The 17947-nt window shown below is 48.1% G+C and overlaps 1 protein-coding gene across 1 annotated transcript in view; it reads left to right on the top strand.

The window, feature by feature from the left end:
- CPS1 (carbamoyl-phosphate synthase 1) overlaps nt 1-17947 on the top strand; it is a 199818-nt gene that overhangs the window by 63796 nt on the left and 118075 nt on the right. The window contains 1 exon segment of the mRNA XM_077324194.1: nt 3176-3238. Coding sequence (XP_077180309.1) covers nt 3176-3238 — 63 coding nt within the window.

Genomic DNA, 17947 nt, shown 5'->3' with positions numbered 1-17947 from the left:
TTTACAGCCCAGTTAAGAACATAAGAACATTGGGGGCTTTCAAGCAAGATTTGTATTCTATTTAAGTAACTGGTTGCTAACATTTTTTTCCCTGTCAATTTAGACAGACCCGTTTTAGTGACCAGCTGCTAGGATTCCGTTTACCTGTTCAGACAAACTCACCTGTGTTGGGTTAGCAAAGTGTGATTGAGCCACCACTGATGAAAACTGCTTCCTTCTGACTTTCACTGCTTCTTTGTCCCTCTGAACTACTGAGTTGTGTTGTCTAAAATGTCCATAGAACTTCTTGCAATGCTGTTTTTTCCCAGCCATTTTTGCCTTGCGAGGTGCCTTGGAGGTTGGTTTTTTTTTTGCGGATGTTCTGAGCTGAGTGCTGTAGACCTATAATGCTATAGCGCAGGGGTAGTTAGACTGCGGCCCTCCAGATGTCCATGGACTACAATTCCCAGGAGCCCCCTGCCAGCGTTCGCTGGCAGGGGGCTCCTGGGAATTGTAGTCCATGGACATCTGGAGGGCCGCAGTTTGACTACCCTTGCTATAGCAGAACCAGTGGGATCAATTCACTACCTCTTATAAGCTGGTCAACTGATCCCAATGCTTCTTCCATAGAATTATAGCTCTATAGTGCTCATCTTAGAATGCTCAAAAACCCAACCTCCGATGCAGCTTGCATGGCAAAAAAGGATGGGGAAAGAGCACGTCAGAGATGACTCATTAATCGGGAGAATCTCTGTGTGCAACTCCCATCCCTGTATCACTTTACTTGAAACTGGGCCAACAACAAATAACATCCTGTTTAGAATGGTAATCTGATAATCCCTAGTATGCTGGCAGAGTTTAACTATGCAACAGAGCAAAGTATCAAGCTGCTTAAAAGAATGAAATAGTTTGATTTAGAAGATAATTGCTTTAGGATGCTTTGGGCTGATTCTGCCTTGAGCAGGGGGTTGGACTAGATGGCCTGCATGGCCCCTTCCAACTCTATGGTTCTATGATTCTATGATTCTATGATTCTATGATTCTAGAAACTATTTTGTAAATAAAGAGGGGAGGAGAGAGTCCTGTTTAACTGTTTTTCTTTATTCATTCTGTTTGTTCTGGAGGCAGGCAAGGAAGTCTCCAATTGAACCAATCAAGACACCGGAGGGGAGTATTTGAAAAATTTGAAAAGTACCTGATTTTTTTTTTAAGTATCAAGACCATGATTCCATAAGGGGTAGCAATAAAAAGCACTATGCATCTATGATTGGATGCATTGACATTTCAATGGAGAAGCATTGAATTAAAAGAAAATTAGCGGGCCCTTTAAAATGTTGAGAAAAGGGATTGGTTGCCAGGATTGATTGACAGGTGGAAGAGAGTCGTGTGTGAAGTACGTTGCTCTCTTCCGAAATTTCCAGCAGGCAGTGTGAAATGTAAGGAGCGTGAAAAGGCGGGAGACAGAAACGAGACAGCAAGGTGCGGAATGGCTGGAGGTGTGATAATATTTAGCACTTAGCCATTACGCTGGAGTAACGCTATTTTTTTTTAATGTGCGGAAGTGCCCTAACCAAATTTGTGGCAGGGTCTTGTCTTTGCAATGAGCAAGTAATTTGGTGAAGTCAGCCCTGAAGGGCTGTTTTTAAGATGTTTAAGTAGCTGAGCTGCATCAGTATGCTCACTAGTGCATCAAGTGATCGCAGTAGGAGCCAGGGGAGGAGGACCAAATCTTATACCCCAGGGTCCCCACCTGGCCTCAACCAAACACCTGGAGGAAGAGCTCCGTTTTTCAGGCCCTGCAAAACTCAGAGAGTCCTGACAGGGCCCGTAGCTCATGCAGGAGTTTATTCCACCAGGTAGGGGCCAGGACCTAAATGGCCCTGGCCCTGGTCGAGGTATTTCCTTTGGGCTTGCAAGGAAAAGCCACAAGAATCCCTTCTGCCCATCCACACACAATCTACCTACATTCACAGAATCAGCATTTCTGTCAGATGGCTATCTACCCTCTGCTTAAAAACTTCCAAAGGAGAACCCACCACTTTCCTAAACAACCCTCTGCCTCTGATGCCTGCTTGGCTAAGCTATTAGAAATAAAAGTTAATTGACCCTTAATTTTAGTCCAAACGTAATTCCTTAGCAGATCTGAAAAGTGCGATTTTGACCAATTTTGTTGTTTTCCATTGTCACATAGCAAAGCTTAACCAAGCAAGCAACTTTCCCCATACGGAGAAGAAATAGAGATCAGATCTCGGTCTCCACTGTGGAACTGGTTACCTCTAGGTAACATTCTTCCATCTGTTGTCCTTGTATTGGGTTTTCCTCTAATTGGTGAGGCACCTTTTGAAAAGTACTGCATGAGTTCCTTCCAAGAACTCTTCACCCTCCTTTATAGGACAAAGTGTGGACAGGCAGTCTTCTAGTTTCTGCACCTTCTACTCCAGGAGTGCTACTAAGTTTCACTTGGTGCATGTGTATTTAAAGTTACCCTGAGGTTAAAAATACAAACATGCCCCAGACGGTGCATGTCACAGCTTGCTTCGATCTATTGCAGGAGGAACCAGACCCCTTCTGAAAACTCTGGAACACTTAAAGAGTTCTCTGGCTTGATCCACAAGCCAAGAGCCTTTTAGCTCTCACCCTTCCATTTCATTGCATCTGAAGAAGTGTGCCTGTACATGAAAGCTCACAATAACAATAAAACTTTTGTTGGTCTTAAGGGTACCTCTGGATTCAAACATGGTTCTTCTGCTTCAGACCAACATTACCACCCAACTGCATCTTAGTTATAACGAAGTCAGACCAAGGTCCAATTCTTGTTGGCACCTGGTGCAACTGTCTTTCTGGATGCTACTCAGCTGTTTAATTCCTTCTTTCCATCAGGTCACTGTTCTTGGGAAGATTGAGTTTGAAGAAGAAGAAGAAGAAGAGTTGGTTCTTATATGCCGCTTTTCCCTACCTGAAGGAGGCTCAAAGCGGCTTACAGTCACCTTCCCTCTCCTCTCCCCACAACAGACACCCTGAGAGGTGGGTGAGGCTGAGAGAGTGCTGATATCACTGCCCGGTCAGAACAGTTTTATCAGTGCCATGATTAGCCTAAGGTCACCCAGCTGGCTGCATGTGGGGGAGTACAGAATCGAACCTGGCATGCCAGATTAGAAGTCGGCACTCCTAACCACTACACCAAACTGGCTTTGAGGGCCAGCCAGTGGAATTCCTGGATCCAAACCAGTGGAACTTGGTTGCTGAAGTTTCAACCAAGGTAAAGTTTCTGTTTCCTTCCAGAAGCATGACAACTGGCACCTTCTCTTGGAGGTCTGTCGAATTGACAGCAATGTGGCTGTTGTAGGATCTACCACTTCCCGTTGAATCAACTCAAAGTGACAAGCTTCTGCACATAGCTGCGGTTGCTCTTTGTTTTGGGAGCTTGCGGGGAAATAATTGGGAGCGAGATAGCTCTTGCAATGTCCAAATCTGTTACAGCAAATCTTGTGGCACTTTTTGGCTCATGGGCAAATACAGAACAGAGGCCTGGGAAGGAGTGATGGCGAGCCAAGGTACAGAGGGGGCTGAATGGAGAAGGGCTGGCCCAATCCCCTGACAGATTTTCAGAATCCCATTATGACTTGCAGAGTCATGCACATGGATTTGGAAGACATTTGCTGAATGATGGGGCCTTGATCAGCTGGTGGGGGAGGCACAAGATTATCCCCCCCAACAGCAACACTCTGTGGTTCTAGGAAGGGCATTTTTTGGTTATATTCATTCATTCATTCATTCATTCATTCATTCATTCATTATATTTATATACCGCCCTCCCCGAGGGCTCAGGGCGGTTTACAGAAAACAGGGAGGATACAATTAACACATGGTAACAGGTAACAATAACAGCAGTAATATTATAACAGCAATAATTTAACATGATAATAACAATGATACATAAAATAGAAATTGTAAGAGCCTCAGCTCAATTGTTACTGGACCCTGTGGGCAACCGATTAATGTTGGTCGTAGAGGGGGGGGGGAGCTTGAGGGCCAACTGGAAGTGGTGGTTTGGTCGACCTCAACCAAATGCCTGGCAGAGGAGCTCCCTTTTGCAGGCCCTGTGGAACTGTTTAGGTTCTGTCAGGGCCCTGATCTCCTCTGGGAGCTCGTTCCACCAGGTGGGGGCCGGAATGGAGAAAGCTCTGGCCCTGGTGTCAGGATTGCTAGAATCTCTGCCATAAATTAGCCTGAGTTCTTCCATGACAGTTTTATTGCTTGGCGCCTGGCTGCTTCAGGTCCTGTAATCATGCTAACTAGTAAAAGTAAAATATATGTTGTTGTAACTCTTATCACTTGTTGAGGCCTCTCGGCTGGGCCAGGTTTTTGCTATCAACCAGTCAAGGTCATGAGAATGTATCACTGTTTTTAATTGCATGTGTCTCTTCTCTCCTTCTCCCCTCCCTTGGGAACTTTCAAGTTTTGGTCGGGAGAATCGTATTGATAAAGAGAAGCAAATCTGTATTCAAGTCAGATTTGACTTCGCCAATCTTGATGTTTTGTAGTACTTCTCAATAAAGCTTTCTTATTATTAAGAAGCTAGTTGTGAGTTCTTTCAATGCTTGACATTAAGTCAAATCTCACAACACCTTTCGCCTGCCAACATGCAGGACGAAGGCAATATCTATACTGAGAAGGAAGAGGGCCTGGAGTGGGACTTCTCTCAGGACGAAGTGGCCGGCGTGGGCTCGTTTAGTTCGGGCATGGTCAGAGCCTTGGGTGATGCGACCCCGGGCCACGCAGATTTCCTGGAAAAGCACATCACCGAACGCAGGCGTCTATCGAAGTACGACCGCCTGACGGGTGATGAACAGTGGCCTGATCAACTGCCCATGGGGATGCCCAGCCAAGGGATGGCGTCCACCCTCGAGGTACGGGAGTTGCAGCAGAAACTGGACAAGGTGACCAGTTGGCTGCAAGGTGTATCGGGACGGTTGGATCCGGAAGAGCAGCGTGAGGCGAGACGCTTGCTGCGCGAGTTGCAAGTAGACTTCCGCGAGCCCGGTGGCCAAAGGCTGGGGGATCTTCCCACCCTGAGGGAGCGCGAGGAGGTGGCGATGAATGCCGCCGCCGAAGCCGAAGCCGCAGCCCTGGCGGCGGCGAGAGCGGCAGCGCAGCTGCAGAAGGAGGAAGAAGACAACGGCCTTGGTGGGGCCGATGCTGGGAGAGGAGCGGGACTCCTGGGTTTGGGTCAAGTTGTGGCCCAAGAACTGGCTGCGGGAGCCGGTGGATTACAAATTGCAGCGGCGGCTGCTGATGGAGCTGGGGCAGCGGACGGAGCAGCAGCGGCGGCTGGTGCGGCGGCTGGAGCAGCAAGAGCAGCGGCGGCGGCGAGAGCAGCGGCGGCGGCGAGAGCAGCGGTAGGAGTTGGTCGAGGTGTCGGTCGTGGAGCGCGGGCTCCAATGGATTGGGGTCCGGGACGTCTGCCTCCCCATCTCAGGGGAGTGGAGATGCGGAGCACCTACAAGTTCAAAGCCAAGTTCTCGGGTGACCCGTCAACTTTCCCGTCCTTCCTGGTGCATCTTCAAGCCTACATGATGGACATGGGGTTCACCTTCAATGACGATGCCGAGCGCATTCGTTTCGTGGGGGAGTGCTTAGAAGGAAAGGCAGCAAAGTGGTTCATGGTCCTCTATCGTTACAATCCGAGAGCCGTCCGTAACTACAATCACTTCCTGAGAACCATGCGCCTAATGTACGTGGAGCCTTTCGAGAAGGAGACGGCGGAGAAGAAACTCAAGGCCCTGAAGCAAGGGAAAATGACAGTGGCGGAGTATGCCAGGGAATTCAAGGAACTTTCATCAGCTGTGCCGGATTGGACTGAGCCCCAGAGAGTGCATGCTTTCGTGGGGGGACTCTCCGGAGACTTGTCCAGCAAGTGCCTCCTTTTGGAAGACCCACTGACCGTGTTGGGGTGGGTGCAGCTGGCAGGAGAGATGGAAAGCCGTCTGGAGCGGCTGGCCGAATATAAAGGAATTCCTGACAAGACGGGTGGAAAGACCTCTACCCCTAAGAAAGCCCAGCCCAAGGCTAAACTGGAACCAAGCGAGCGCTCTCGGCACATGGAGAAGGGATTGTGTCTGGGTTGTGGCCAAGCTGGCCATTTTCTCGCCCAATGCCCAACCAAGACCTCGCCCAGTGCCAAGCCAGCGGGGGGAACTCCAGCCAAAACTTTTACAACCAAGAAAGTGGCCCCGAAGAAATCCGCCAAGTCCCTGCTTGCTCCGACTGTGGTGGAGGAATCGGAAGGCAGCAGCCAAGATGAAGAAATACAATCGGAGGAGCAGTCGGGAAACGAAGACGGCCTGCTGTGAAGGCGCCCCGCCAGCAGGTCTCCGGCAGGGGCAAACGCGCGGTGAGTGACTCTCCCCTGATCTTCTTGCCCGCAACTCTCACAGAGCCCAACTCTGGGAAAAAATTGGGGGTGCGTTGCATAGTGGACTCTGGGTGTACCAAAACCCTGGTTAGCCCAGCACTAGCCGAGACTTTGGGGGTGGGGAAGGTGCCTCTGGGGGAGCCCCTACCCATTACTCAACTGGATGGGAAATGTGCCCCAGGGGGGGAGGCCACGGTAAAAACGCTCCCGATGGACTTGGACATTGAAAAACATTGGGAGCAGATCCAACCCTTGGTAGCGCCCCACTCCGCATTTCCGTGTGTGTTGGAGCTGGACTGGTTGCGGGAGCATGATCCCACGGTGAAGTGGAAGAAAGGGACAGTGAAGTTTTCGTCACCTAGTTGCAAGCAGCATGTGCGGTCCCAACCCGCTCGGGACTGTCAAACCGTGGCCGCAGTGGGGGCGGCTAGGGCGCCTGCCCTCCCACGGGAGTATCGAGAGTTTGAGAATGTATTTGCAGAGACCGAATGCGACCAACTTCCTCCCCACCGCAAAACAGACTGTGCAATTGAGCTAAAGAAGGGGGAGCCTCTTCCCAAAGCCAAACTGTATTCTATGAGCCCTAGGGAAATGAAGGAGCTTAGGGAGTTCTTGGACAAGAATCTTGCCAGGGGATTTATCAGACCGGCCACTTCTCCCTTGGCTGCCCCAGTCCTCTTTGTGAAAAAGAAGGATGGGTCCCTACGCCTCTGTACGGACTACAGAGGGCTGAATGCTGTTTCCACCTGCAATGCTTACCCCTTGCCTTTGATTAAGGACTTGTTGGGACATTTGGGGAGGGCCCGGATTTTTACAAAACTGGACTTGAGAGAAGCCTATTACAGGGTCCGCATAAAGAAGGGGCATGAGTACCTAACCGCTTTTAACACCCCCTTGGGTCAATTTGAATATACTGTCATGCCGTTCGGCCTCGCCGGCGCTCCGGGCGTGTTCATGAACATGATAAATGAAATTATGCATGATTTGTTGTATCAAGGGGTGCTGGTTTACATTGATGATATTTTGGTGTATTCAGAAGACCCGGGCAAACACGCCAAATTAGTCCGCGAAGTGCTCAGCCGGCTGCGGAAGCACCATCTGTTTGCCAAGCTTTCAAAATGCGAATTCCACCGGGATGCGGTGGAGTTTCTGGGGTTCCGGGTTTCCAAAGAGGGAATTGAAATGGATCCGGGCAAAGTGCGTGACCTGTTAGCCTGGGAACCCCCCAGGACGAGGAGGCAGCTCCAGAGCTTCTTAGGCTTCGCGAACTTTTATAGAACGTTTATTCCCAGCTTTGCCAAGGTGGCACTGCCGCTCACTGACTTGTTGAAAACAAAGGAGGGGGGAAAGGCGGCAAATCGACCGGGCGCCCCACTCCAGTGGACCCCCTTGTGTCAGAAAGCCTTTGAGAATCTGAAGCTCCTTTTTACATCTGAACCGGTGTTGGCCCATGCTGACCCCACTAAGCAATTTACCGTGCAAGTAGATTCCTCGGATGTAGCAATGGGAGCCGTGATCCTGCAAGAGGGGGAGGATGGGAAGTTGCACCCCTTAGCTTATCTGTCAAAGAAGTTTTCCGGGGCAGAACGCAACTGGGCGATTTGGGAAAAAGAGGCAGCCGCAGTGAAATTAGCACTTGCCACTTGGAGGCATTGGTTGGAGGGATCAGCCGTCCCGTTTGTAGTTTGGACAGACCATAAAAATCTCCAAGAACTCAAGCAGCCCCGCTCACTGTCTGCCAAGCAAATGCAGTGGGCGGAGTTTTTCTCTCGTTTTAACTTTACACTTAAGCATCTGCCAGGCAAAATGAACTTTTTGGCGGACGCTCTTTCTCGCTTGCCCCAGTACAACAGTAAGCACGACCCATTGGTGGATACCGTTTTCACCCCGCCCAATTGGGGATGGCAGCAGTGACGCGCAGTCAAACAAAGAAAGGAAACCCGATTCCCGGTGGGTGGGTTCAGAAGGAGGTGTTACGGGACTCTGAGTTTGCTTCCCTCCGCCCTGCCCTAGTCGACAAGGGGGGCCTGTTTTTTAAGGGGGAGCGCCTGTATGTCCCAGCGGCGGCGAGAGGAGACGTTTTGAAACTTTGTCACGATGCGAAAACCGCAGGGCATTTTGGTTTCGTGAAGACTCTGCACCTGGTCAGGAGACATTATTGGTGGCCAACGTTAAGGAGCGATGTAGAGAAGTATGTGCAGGGCTGCCCTACCTGCCTGGTTTCCAAGCCCCCAGGAGGAAAGAAACGAGGGCTACTGCAGCCTCTGCCCACTCCTGCCCGTCCCTGGTCCGATGTCACCATGGACTTTATTACGGACCTGCCTCCTAGCCAGGGCAAGACTGTAGTTTGGGTGGTGGTGGATGCCTTCTCAAAGCAAGCCCATTTTATTCCTTGTGCGGGCTTGCCCTCAGCAACCAAACTGGCTTCTATGTTCGTGACTCACATAATCCGCCTACATGGAATTCCGAGGAGATTGCTCATGGATCGGGGCCCTCAATTCGTTGCCAAGTTCTGGCGGGAGCTTTTGAAGTTGCTGGGGATAGAGCAAGCCCTGACATCAGGCTACCACCCTGAGTCCAACGGGCAGACTGAACGGGTGAACCAAATTCTTGAACAGTACCTGCGCTGTTTTATTAATCAAACCCAACAAAATGATTGGGTTGCCCTCTTGCCTCTTGCTGAGTTTGCCTATAACAACGGGGTGCATGCCTCCACTGGAGTGTCTCCCTTTAAGGTGGTCTACGGGACAGACCTAGTTGCTGCACCCACCTGGGAGTTAGTTTCTGTTGAAGCCCCTGAAGTCACCAAATGGGCGACATCTATTAGTGCAGGTTGGCCTGACATCGTTTCTAGCCTTGAGGAGGCTAAACAAGCATATAAGTCTCAGGCAGACAAAAAACGCGCACCTGCACCAGCCTGGAAAGTAGGTGATCTTGCCTACCTGTCTACAAAAAACCTACGCTGTCAGCAACAGTCTAAGAAACTGGGTCCCAAATTTGTGGGGCCCTTTCCCATTGTAAAACTGATCAATGCTGTGACTGTGGAATTGCATTTGCCTAAAACTTACAGGAATGTGCATCCGGTTTTTCAGTCCAGCCTGCTGCGGCGAGCCCCGGCGCCGGATGTTTGGCACCCTCCGCTCTCAACACCAGTGCCTGTCTATATTGATAAAGACACCCACTACGAGGTCAACCAGATCTTGGACTCTCGTGTGCACAAGGGTCCCCTCCAATATTTGGTGGATTGGAAAGATTTCCCTTCGGGGGAGAGGGAGAGGGTGGAGGCGGAGAATGTGAAAGCCCCCCGCCTCCTTCGAGCTTTCCACCGTGCTTTCCCTGACTGCCCTCGACCAGTGGATGCGGGCTAGTGGGGGAGGGTCCTTTTAGGGTGGAAGGATGTCAGGATTGCTAGAATCTCTGCCATAAATTAGCCTGAGTTCTTCCATGACAGTTTTATTGCTTGGCGCCTGGCTGCTTCAGGTCCTGTAATCATGCTAACTAGTAAAAGTAAAATATATGTTGTTGTAACTCTTATCACTTGTTGAGGCCTCTCGGCTGGGCCAGGTTTTTGCTATCAACCAGTCAAGGTCATGAGAATGTATCACTGTTTTTAATTGCATGTGTCTCTTCTCTCCTTCTCCCCTCCCTTGGGAACTTTCAAGTTTTGGGCGGGAGAATCGTATTGATAAAGAGAAGCAAATCTGTATTCAAGTCAGATTTGACTTCGCCAGTCTTGATGTTTTGTAGTACTTCTCAATAAAGCTTTCTTATTATTAAGAAGCTAGTTGTGAGTTCTTTCAACGCTTGACACCTGGTTGAGGTCAAGCGGGCTTCCTTGGGGCCAGGGACCACCAGGAGGTTGGATGTAGTAGAGCACAGGGCTCTGAGGAGTGTAGTTGGAGAGGCGGTCCCTTAGGTATACTGGGCCCAGACCGCGTATGGCCTTAAAGGTGATAACCAACACCTTAAGCCTGATCCGGAATTCAACCGGGAGCCAGCGCAGCTACTGGAGGATGGGCTGGATGTGGGACTTCCGAAGTGTTGCTGTGAGGATCCTGGCAGCCGTGTTCTGGACTAGTTGCAGTTTCCCGATCAAGGATAAGGGTAGGCCAGCATAGAGTGAGTTACGGAAGTCCAGCCTAGAGGTGACCATCACGTGGATCACTGTGGCCAGGAGTTCTAGGGCAAAGTAGAGCGCTAGTAGCTTGGCTTGGCGAAGGTGGTAAAATGCCAGCCAAGCTACCGTCGTGATCTGAACCTCCATTGAGAGGGAGGCATCAAGTATCACTCCCAAATTCCTGGCGCAGTGGACCACTTTTAGATGTAGTCCATCCAGATTGGGTTGGCGCACTTCCTCGCTTGGACCTTTCCTGCCAAGCCACAGGACCTCTGTCTTTGAAGGGTTGAGCTTCAGACGACTCTGCTTGAGCCATCAGTTCTCCCCCCCCAATCAATTTCAATAATTCAGTTACTTTTTCCTTCCCCCAATCAATTTAAAACAGGTCTGTTACCCCCAATTAATTTCAACAGATTTTTCCAGTCAGATTTTATAAGTGATTACTCTTTTCTTCCCCCCACCTATTCTTTTATTGTATTTGACCCTTCTGTAAGATCTGACAAAGATTCTTTTTTCCATTTTGATGCATATACAATCTTGGCAGCTGTAAGTATATATTTAACAAGTTCACTATATATTTTATTACTTTTGGTACCATATTTAATAACATACGTTTGTGAGTCATTGTTAAATCTGGTTTTCAATATTTTTTTGCATTTCACCATGAATCATATTCCAATATTTCTGTCCCTCTGACAAGTCCACTATATACGATAAAAAGACAAATTTATTTTATAGCATTTCCAACATTTCTCATTATAGCTTTTATGGAACTTTACAGTACCTCTTGGAGCATCCATAAATGGGAGCATTTGATAGCAATTTTCTTTGACATTCACTAAACTTCATTTCATTGACACACAGTGCCTCACATGGGTCCATACTTATATTTTCTCTGAAGTTTTGAGCCCATTTCATTTTAAAATCTTTCACTTGTTCTATTTCAAAGTCATACTGCAATAGCAATTTATAAATTTTGCCCAATAAGTGTTTTGTATTATCTGTTTTTCAAAGACAGTTTTTTCTCTCAGTTGAAGTTATTTGATAATTAGCCAGCATACATTCTTTCCTTCTTCTTTGATAGTTTGCCATTCTGCCTTGTTTTCTATGCCATTCTAATATTATATCAGGCTTTCTCAAGCAGGGATTCATGAAACCCTCTGGTTTCTTGATGGCCCTGGAAAGAGTTTCTGAATGGGTGGGATTTAATTAATTTTTAATGTATTTTTTTAATTTCTTAAACATTTATTGGGAGATACGACGATATATGGTCATGTCAACCCGTTTCCTCTTGCAAAATGGCCAATGATGGGTCTGGAGCGGGTGGGAAGGGGAGGGGCCTCAAGTGGGTGTGTACACTGCTATGCTTCCCAACCATATTCTGCACGATCCTACCACTTCTGCAGAATAGTTCAGGGGTTTCTCAACAGTAAAAAAGGCTGCATTAGATCATCTAGTTTCTTTGTTGAACTTTACATCATAACAGGGCTTAGTTAAAGAAGTCAGTGGGGAAATGGATGGGCTTAACCTGGGATCTAGGAAGGCTTGTGGTGGAGGCCACAGTTTCCCCAGTGAGCTCCTTCTAGTTTGCTTGGCTGCTCACATGGTAGGCCATGTGACGGAGGGAGGATTTTGTCCTCCCTTTGTCTGAAGTCACATGTGGAGGACTGCAGCTTCTAGCTGGAATTATTTTAATGGGGTTTTAATGGGGCTTTTAATACGGACAGTTATAACCCACCATGAGTCAATTTGGGAGTGGTGGGCAATAAGTCTAAACAATAAATAAATAAATAGCCCTGCTGGTGGACCTCCTGGTGGTCCCTGAGTTTTGGCCACTGTGTGACACAAAGAGTTGGACTGGATGTGCCATTGGCATGATCCAACATAGCTTTTCTTATGTTCTTATGTCTGGGGCAGTGATTTTCTGTTTTTTTGCTGCTTGGGGTGATAGTGAGAGGGTTTCTGCAGTTCTGTTACCACTGGTGGACCTCTTGATGCACCTGGGTTTTGGCTACTGTGTGACACTTGAGTGCTGAATGGACCACTGGCCTGGGTTTTGGCCACTGCGTTTTGGCCATCATCTGGGTTTTGGCCTCTGTTTGAGGCAGAGTGCTGAACTGGAAGGGGGCATTGGCCTGATTCAACATGGCTTCTCCTATGTTCTTAGACATGATGAAAGTAGGGCTGCCAATAAGAACTGCAGCCCAATGTCAAAAGCTCTCTGAAATATCGAACATCGTTTGACTGAAGCTCATGTCAATCAAGTATCCTTGTATCTTGTCCCCCAAGTTAATTTCATTAAAGCGTAGTAATTTGAGTCGTTTCTGCACCACCTCTTCACAGTTCTGCTCAACTCAGCTGACAATTACAAAGCACAGTCCTGAAACACAAGCCACTAAACCACAAGCCACTGAGAACCACAGTCCCTGGGAAGAGCTGCAGAAAAATATAATATAATCAATAAATAATGGAGAAAAATGGTCTAACAATCTATTCAGAGGCTACTAATGGTGCTGAAAATCATCTGGTTAGTCCTCAGCCTTCTTGGGGAGTTGGTGCCATCGAGATGGCTTGATTTGGCAAGCATCTCAAGCATCCTAAAGTTGTGGATTTTTTCTTTTTCTTTTTCTGGAGTGCTTTTGATTCTTTCCCCTCTCCCTTGATTTCAATGTTCACAGCCAGCTTTGGAATAAAGACGCGGTCTGTTTTTTGTGATCTTCAAGCTCTAACACAGAGTTTGGGTTTTCGCCGTTTTGCAGAATAAATGATCCGCAGAGGCTGGGGTGCTGTCGACCGCCTCTGCCATTAGCGAGAAAGAATTGCTATGAAGATGCTGAAAATAGCTTCTGAAAAAGAGATACAGAAAGACGAACAGAACTCCTGCGATCTCATTATCATTCTAACTTGGCTTTATAGGCTTCTACAGGAACATCACAAATAAAGCTGACAATTAACTAAACTCTTAATTGGTGGTAATCCTAGGACATTATAATCAGTGTCCCAGCCGAGGACTGTTTTCGTGTAAATCAAGAGGGGGGAACTGCCAGATATTTTCTTATCCGGGGTAGGTTAGACAGGATCGATTTTCTTTCTTTCTTCTTATCCCCAGGCCACAGCAAGAGGCTACATTTGTTGAAGACAGTTCTGCGGGCCAGATTGGCTTGCTTTGGTGACCAGTTTCTGGAATGAGAGAGGAGGCCCTGGCTCAGCAGTAACACATCTGCTCGGCATGTGGAAGGTCCCAGGTTCAATCCCTGGCATCTCACAGTTAGTGAGCGGGAAGGGAGGTGGAGTGCTGGCAACCTCCCCCTCCCCTTGGAGTTTCCAAGGCAAATGATGTTCAGAGATGGTTGGCCATTTCCTGCCTCTGCGCAACAACCCTGGTGTTCCATTGTGGTCTCCTGCCCAGATACTAACCAGGGCCAACACTGCTTCACTTGAACCTGGGACTTTCCACATGCCGAGCAGATGTCGATCGATCGATCGATCGATCAATCAATCAATCAATCAATCAATCAATCAATCAATCAATGTCTTACTGCTGAGCCAGGGCCTCCTCTCTCATTTCAGAAACTGGTCACCAAAGCAAGCCAATCTGGCCCGCAGAATTGTCTTCACTTCCAAGTTCTGATGAGATCCACCTAGGCTGGGCCACCCAGGTCAGCACCTCCAGTTGGTAGGTGATGAGAAAGACCTCTAACCTGAGACCCTGGAGAGTCACGACTAGTCTGAATAGATAACTGACTGACTTGGACTGGTGGTCTGATTCAGTTCATGTGTGTGAGAGGGTATTTGCCACTGTGTTCCACCCAGGTTCTCACATTGGCTCTCTATTTCAGGAACATCATTATTCCTCCTAGAAAAGGGATTTGTGCTGATTTATTTATTTTATAGAGCCTCTTGTGGCACAGGGTGATAAGACAGCCGACATGCTGTCTGAAGCTCTGACCATGAGGCTGGGAGCTCAAGGTTGACTCAGCCTTCCATCCTTCCGAGGTCGGTAAAATGAGTACCCAGCTTGCTGGGGGGGTAAAACAGTGATGACTGGGGAAGGCATTGGCAAACCACCCTGTATTGAGTCTGCCAAGAAAACGCTGGAGGGCGTCACCCCTAGGGTCAGACATGACTCGGTGCTTGCACAGGGGATACCTTTACCTTTTTATTTATTTTATGGGGAAGGTCTTCACATTGGTGCTTCTCCTCATGGAGGAAGGGTGTTCTGATTTCAAAGGACTTCAGGGGCTCAGATGAAGGAAGGGGAATGAATCCTCTCTCCTTCCCCAGAACTAGTACTAGAAATGAGCCAGGCTTTAAGAAAAATGCTTGAAACAACCCAGTGCAAGGAGAAGAATATTCATCGTATGCATCACTATAGCTTGGGTGAGACTTGGCAGTAGCATGTGTGAAAATCTGTAGTAGATCTGGGGGTCTAAGTAAGCCAAACACCGAATATCAGTCAGCAGTGTGACTCAGTAGCTAAAAAGCCAAATGGGGCTAGTTCTGCACTTACTCCCCCCGCCCCCGTTGTCAATCCTGCTGAATTCAGATCGATTTGACAGAAATTGATCTGACAGAAATTCTGATTTTGTGAACTTAGGCAGATCGTGAGTGGGTGGGCAGGAAGGGATGGGCCAGTGTTTGTCTTTTGTAGCCCTTCCTTGCATACCCAGAGAATTGCTGATCACCACTGTGGGATAGTAGGGGAATTTCTTCCAGGCCAGGCTCCATTCTAAAGAATTTTGGTGGGAGGATCACTTGGGCATGAAATTGGGGTCGCTGTGGGTGGGCAGGTAGTTGTGAGTGCCCTGCATAGTGCGGGGGGTTGGACTAGATGACCCTGAAAGTCTCTTCCAATTCTATGATTCTATGATTCTCCAGATTAGAATCCACAGTTCTTAACCATTAAACCATTCTGGTTCCCAGTTGGGTACTCTAACAACAATACCACCCCACAATGTATTTTGGGCCTGCCAAGAAATATGAGGCATTTAGGAAGTTTGGTGGTGTCAGTTCTGTTTTCTCCCATCTAAATTGAATTTTAACCTCATTAAGCACTTGTGCCTCTTTTCTGTCATCCTTCCGGTCCAGTTTTCCTCAGCGCATGTCCTGTTTCTCTCCCAAACCGTGGGAGTTCACTTGTGATATGATTCCATGAGGAGGTAATCATATTCTCATGAAGGCTTCCAGCTGGGAAATATCTGTGTGTCAAAAGGAGCCTAATTAGAGGGGGGTGTTATTAAAAGAATAAAAATAGTCTGCTCAGCAGTCAGCCAGACACAGCTTTAGGGAGAGCCTACATTTCTCCTGGCAGCTGTCTTGGGTTTGGCAGATTGAATGAGTCACTCACTGGAGGGAAGAGGTCTTGCTGTCCTGGTCTGAGGCATAAGGCTAGGGCTGGTTTATCCACATGCTACGGACCCTGCACTTCTAGGGACCTCAAACAGTGCCTTTCCCCCCATGGATCCTTTCTCCTCCCCCATTTTCCTTCTTTAAGGACATTCAAAATGACACGCCTTTCCACTGTGGGGGAGCCCCTCTGCACCTAGTCTGGCTGCTCCCATTGCAATTGTACTCTGACAGGGCCTTGCAAATCCTTAAATCGACTTTGGTGCTAGGGGCCCCATGGCTCATTAAGCCATTCCTGCACAAGGTGGCAAAGGGTGTTGAATGTATAGGCATAGTTTTAAAATTATGTCAGAGAAAGAGGAACGATTTGGGAGATGAACGTCTAGCTCAGGGGTAATCAAACTGCGGCCCTCCAGTTGTCCATGGACTACAATTCCCAGGAGCCCCCTGCCAGCATTCGCTGGCAGGGGGCTCCTGGGAATTGTAGTCCATGGACATCTGGAGGGCCGCAGTTTGACTACCCCTGGTCTAGCTGCATTGATGGTGCCGGCAGGTGGGATTTGGACTCGGGGACCACAAGAAGAAGGCCTACTAGCATAGGGCTTCACTCATCCAAGTTGGGGATGAGCGTGCTTGGCAGAAACCTAGGGAGAAGTTCAAGGCAAGGATTCTAATGCAGGAGAGCAAATAGCAGCGGCTCACCTGGGAAAGCTGGGCCTATTCTGCATACAATGGATAATGCACTTTCAATGCACTTCAGAAGTAGATTATCCTGTTCTGCACAGGAAAATCCAGCTGCCAAAGCATATTGGAAATGCATTATCCTATGTGTGCAGAATGGGCCCTGGGTCAAATGGAACCAAGGGTAAGAGTCTTCAGGTGCCCGAAGGATGGACTTGAGCTTCTTATGCAGACAGAATTGATTCAGTAGGCATTACAGAGACTTGGTGGAATGATTCCGATAACTGGAATGCAGTAGTGGATGTATATGAATTGTTCAAAACAACCAGAAAAGGTTGCAGAGGAGATGGCATGACATTATATGTGAGGCTTGCCTGTCAAAAGATATTAGAGGAGGAGAGTGACACTTCATTGGAAAGTATCTGGGTGAAGATAAGGGAGGGAAAAACAAAGAGTTTAGTGGTTGGCATCTGCTACAGACCACCTGACAAGGGTGAAGATGTGGATTCTTCCCTCCTTGAGCAACTTGATAGAATATCCGGGCATCAGGACCTTGCAATTATGGGTGACTTCAATTTTTCCTGATGTATGCTGGGCAACAAACTCTGCAAAGCATCCAGAGTCAGGGATTTAAAGGGATTTAAAATGCTAGGCTTTAAAAGATAAATCTAAGGCCTTAAATTGGGCTCAGGAGTGGACTGGTAGCTGGTATAACTGCTGTAATATTAGGGTCACATGATCCCCACATGTAGAGTGAGCAACTGATGGGGTGTAGGGAACGAAGATGTCATAGGCTACCCTATCCATGCCATTGTTTCAGCTTGGTTACAGGGAGGGTGTTGTCCAGTGACCTGATCTGCTCCGGCTGGAGTGGGGCTCTGGGTTGTTGTGCAGTGGAATGAGGGGGAATGGAGGAAGTTGTGAGCTTGTTAATTGCTAGCTATGTTATTCTTTTGCTGTCTCTAGCCCATGGCCTTGGGTTTCAAGGGGGCTCTGGATTCTTATGTCTGTGCTGAAATATAGCATCTTTCCTTGTGGTTCCTTTGATGATAATAGGGAATGAGCGGGATACCTGGAGGCCTGGGCATGGGCAGTCAATCTGGGAGGGTAGCTGGGTGTGAGTCACACAAACAAACAATGTATTTATGGTCTTTCAGACTAAACTGCAAAAAATATCAGTAAATGCCAAAAAATAAGGGAAACCTGATCTGAAGGAGAGTTGGATCTTATATGCCACTTTTTCTCTACCTGAAGGAGTCTCAAAGTGGCTTACATTTGCCTTTCCTTTCCTCTCCCCACAACAGATACCCTGTGAGGGAAGGGAGGCTGAGAGCCCTGATATCACTGCTTAGTCAGAACAGCGATATCAGTGCTGTGGCAAGTCCAAGGTCACGCAGCTGGCTGCATGT

This window comes from Paroedura picta, chromosome 2 (assembly GCF_049243985.1).
Source record: "Paroedura picta isolate Pp20150507F chromosome 2, Ppicta_v3.0, whole genome shotgun sequence".
Taxonomy (NCBI): Eukaryota; Metazoa; Chordata; class Lepidosauria; order Squamata; family Gekkonidae; genus Paroedura; species Paroedura picta.
The sequence above is the reverse complement of the archived record's forward strand: the minus strand, read 5'-3'. Positions and strand labels throughout refer to the sequence as shown.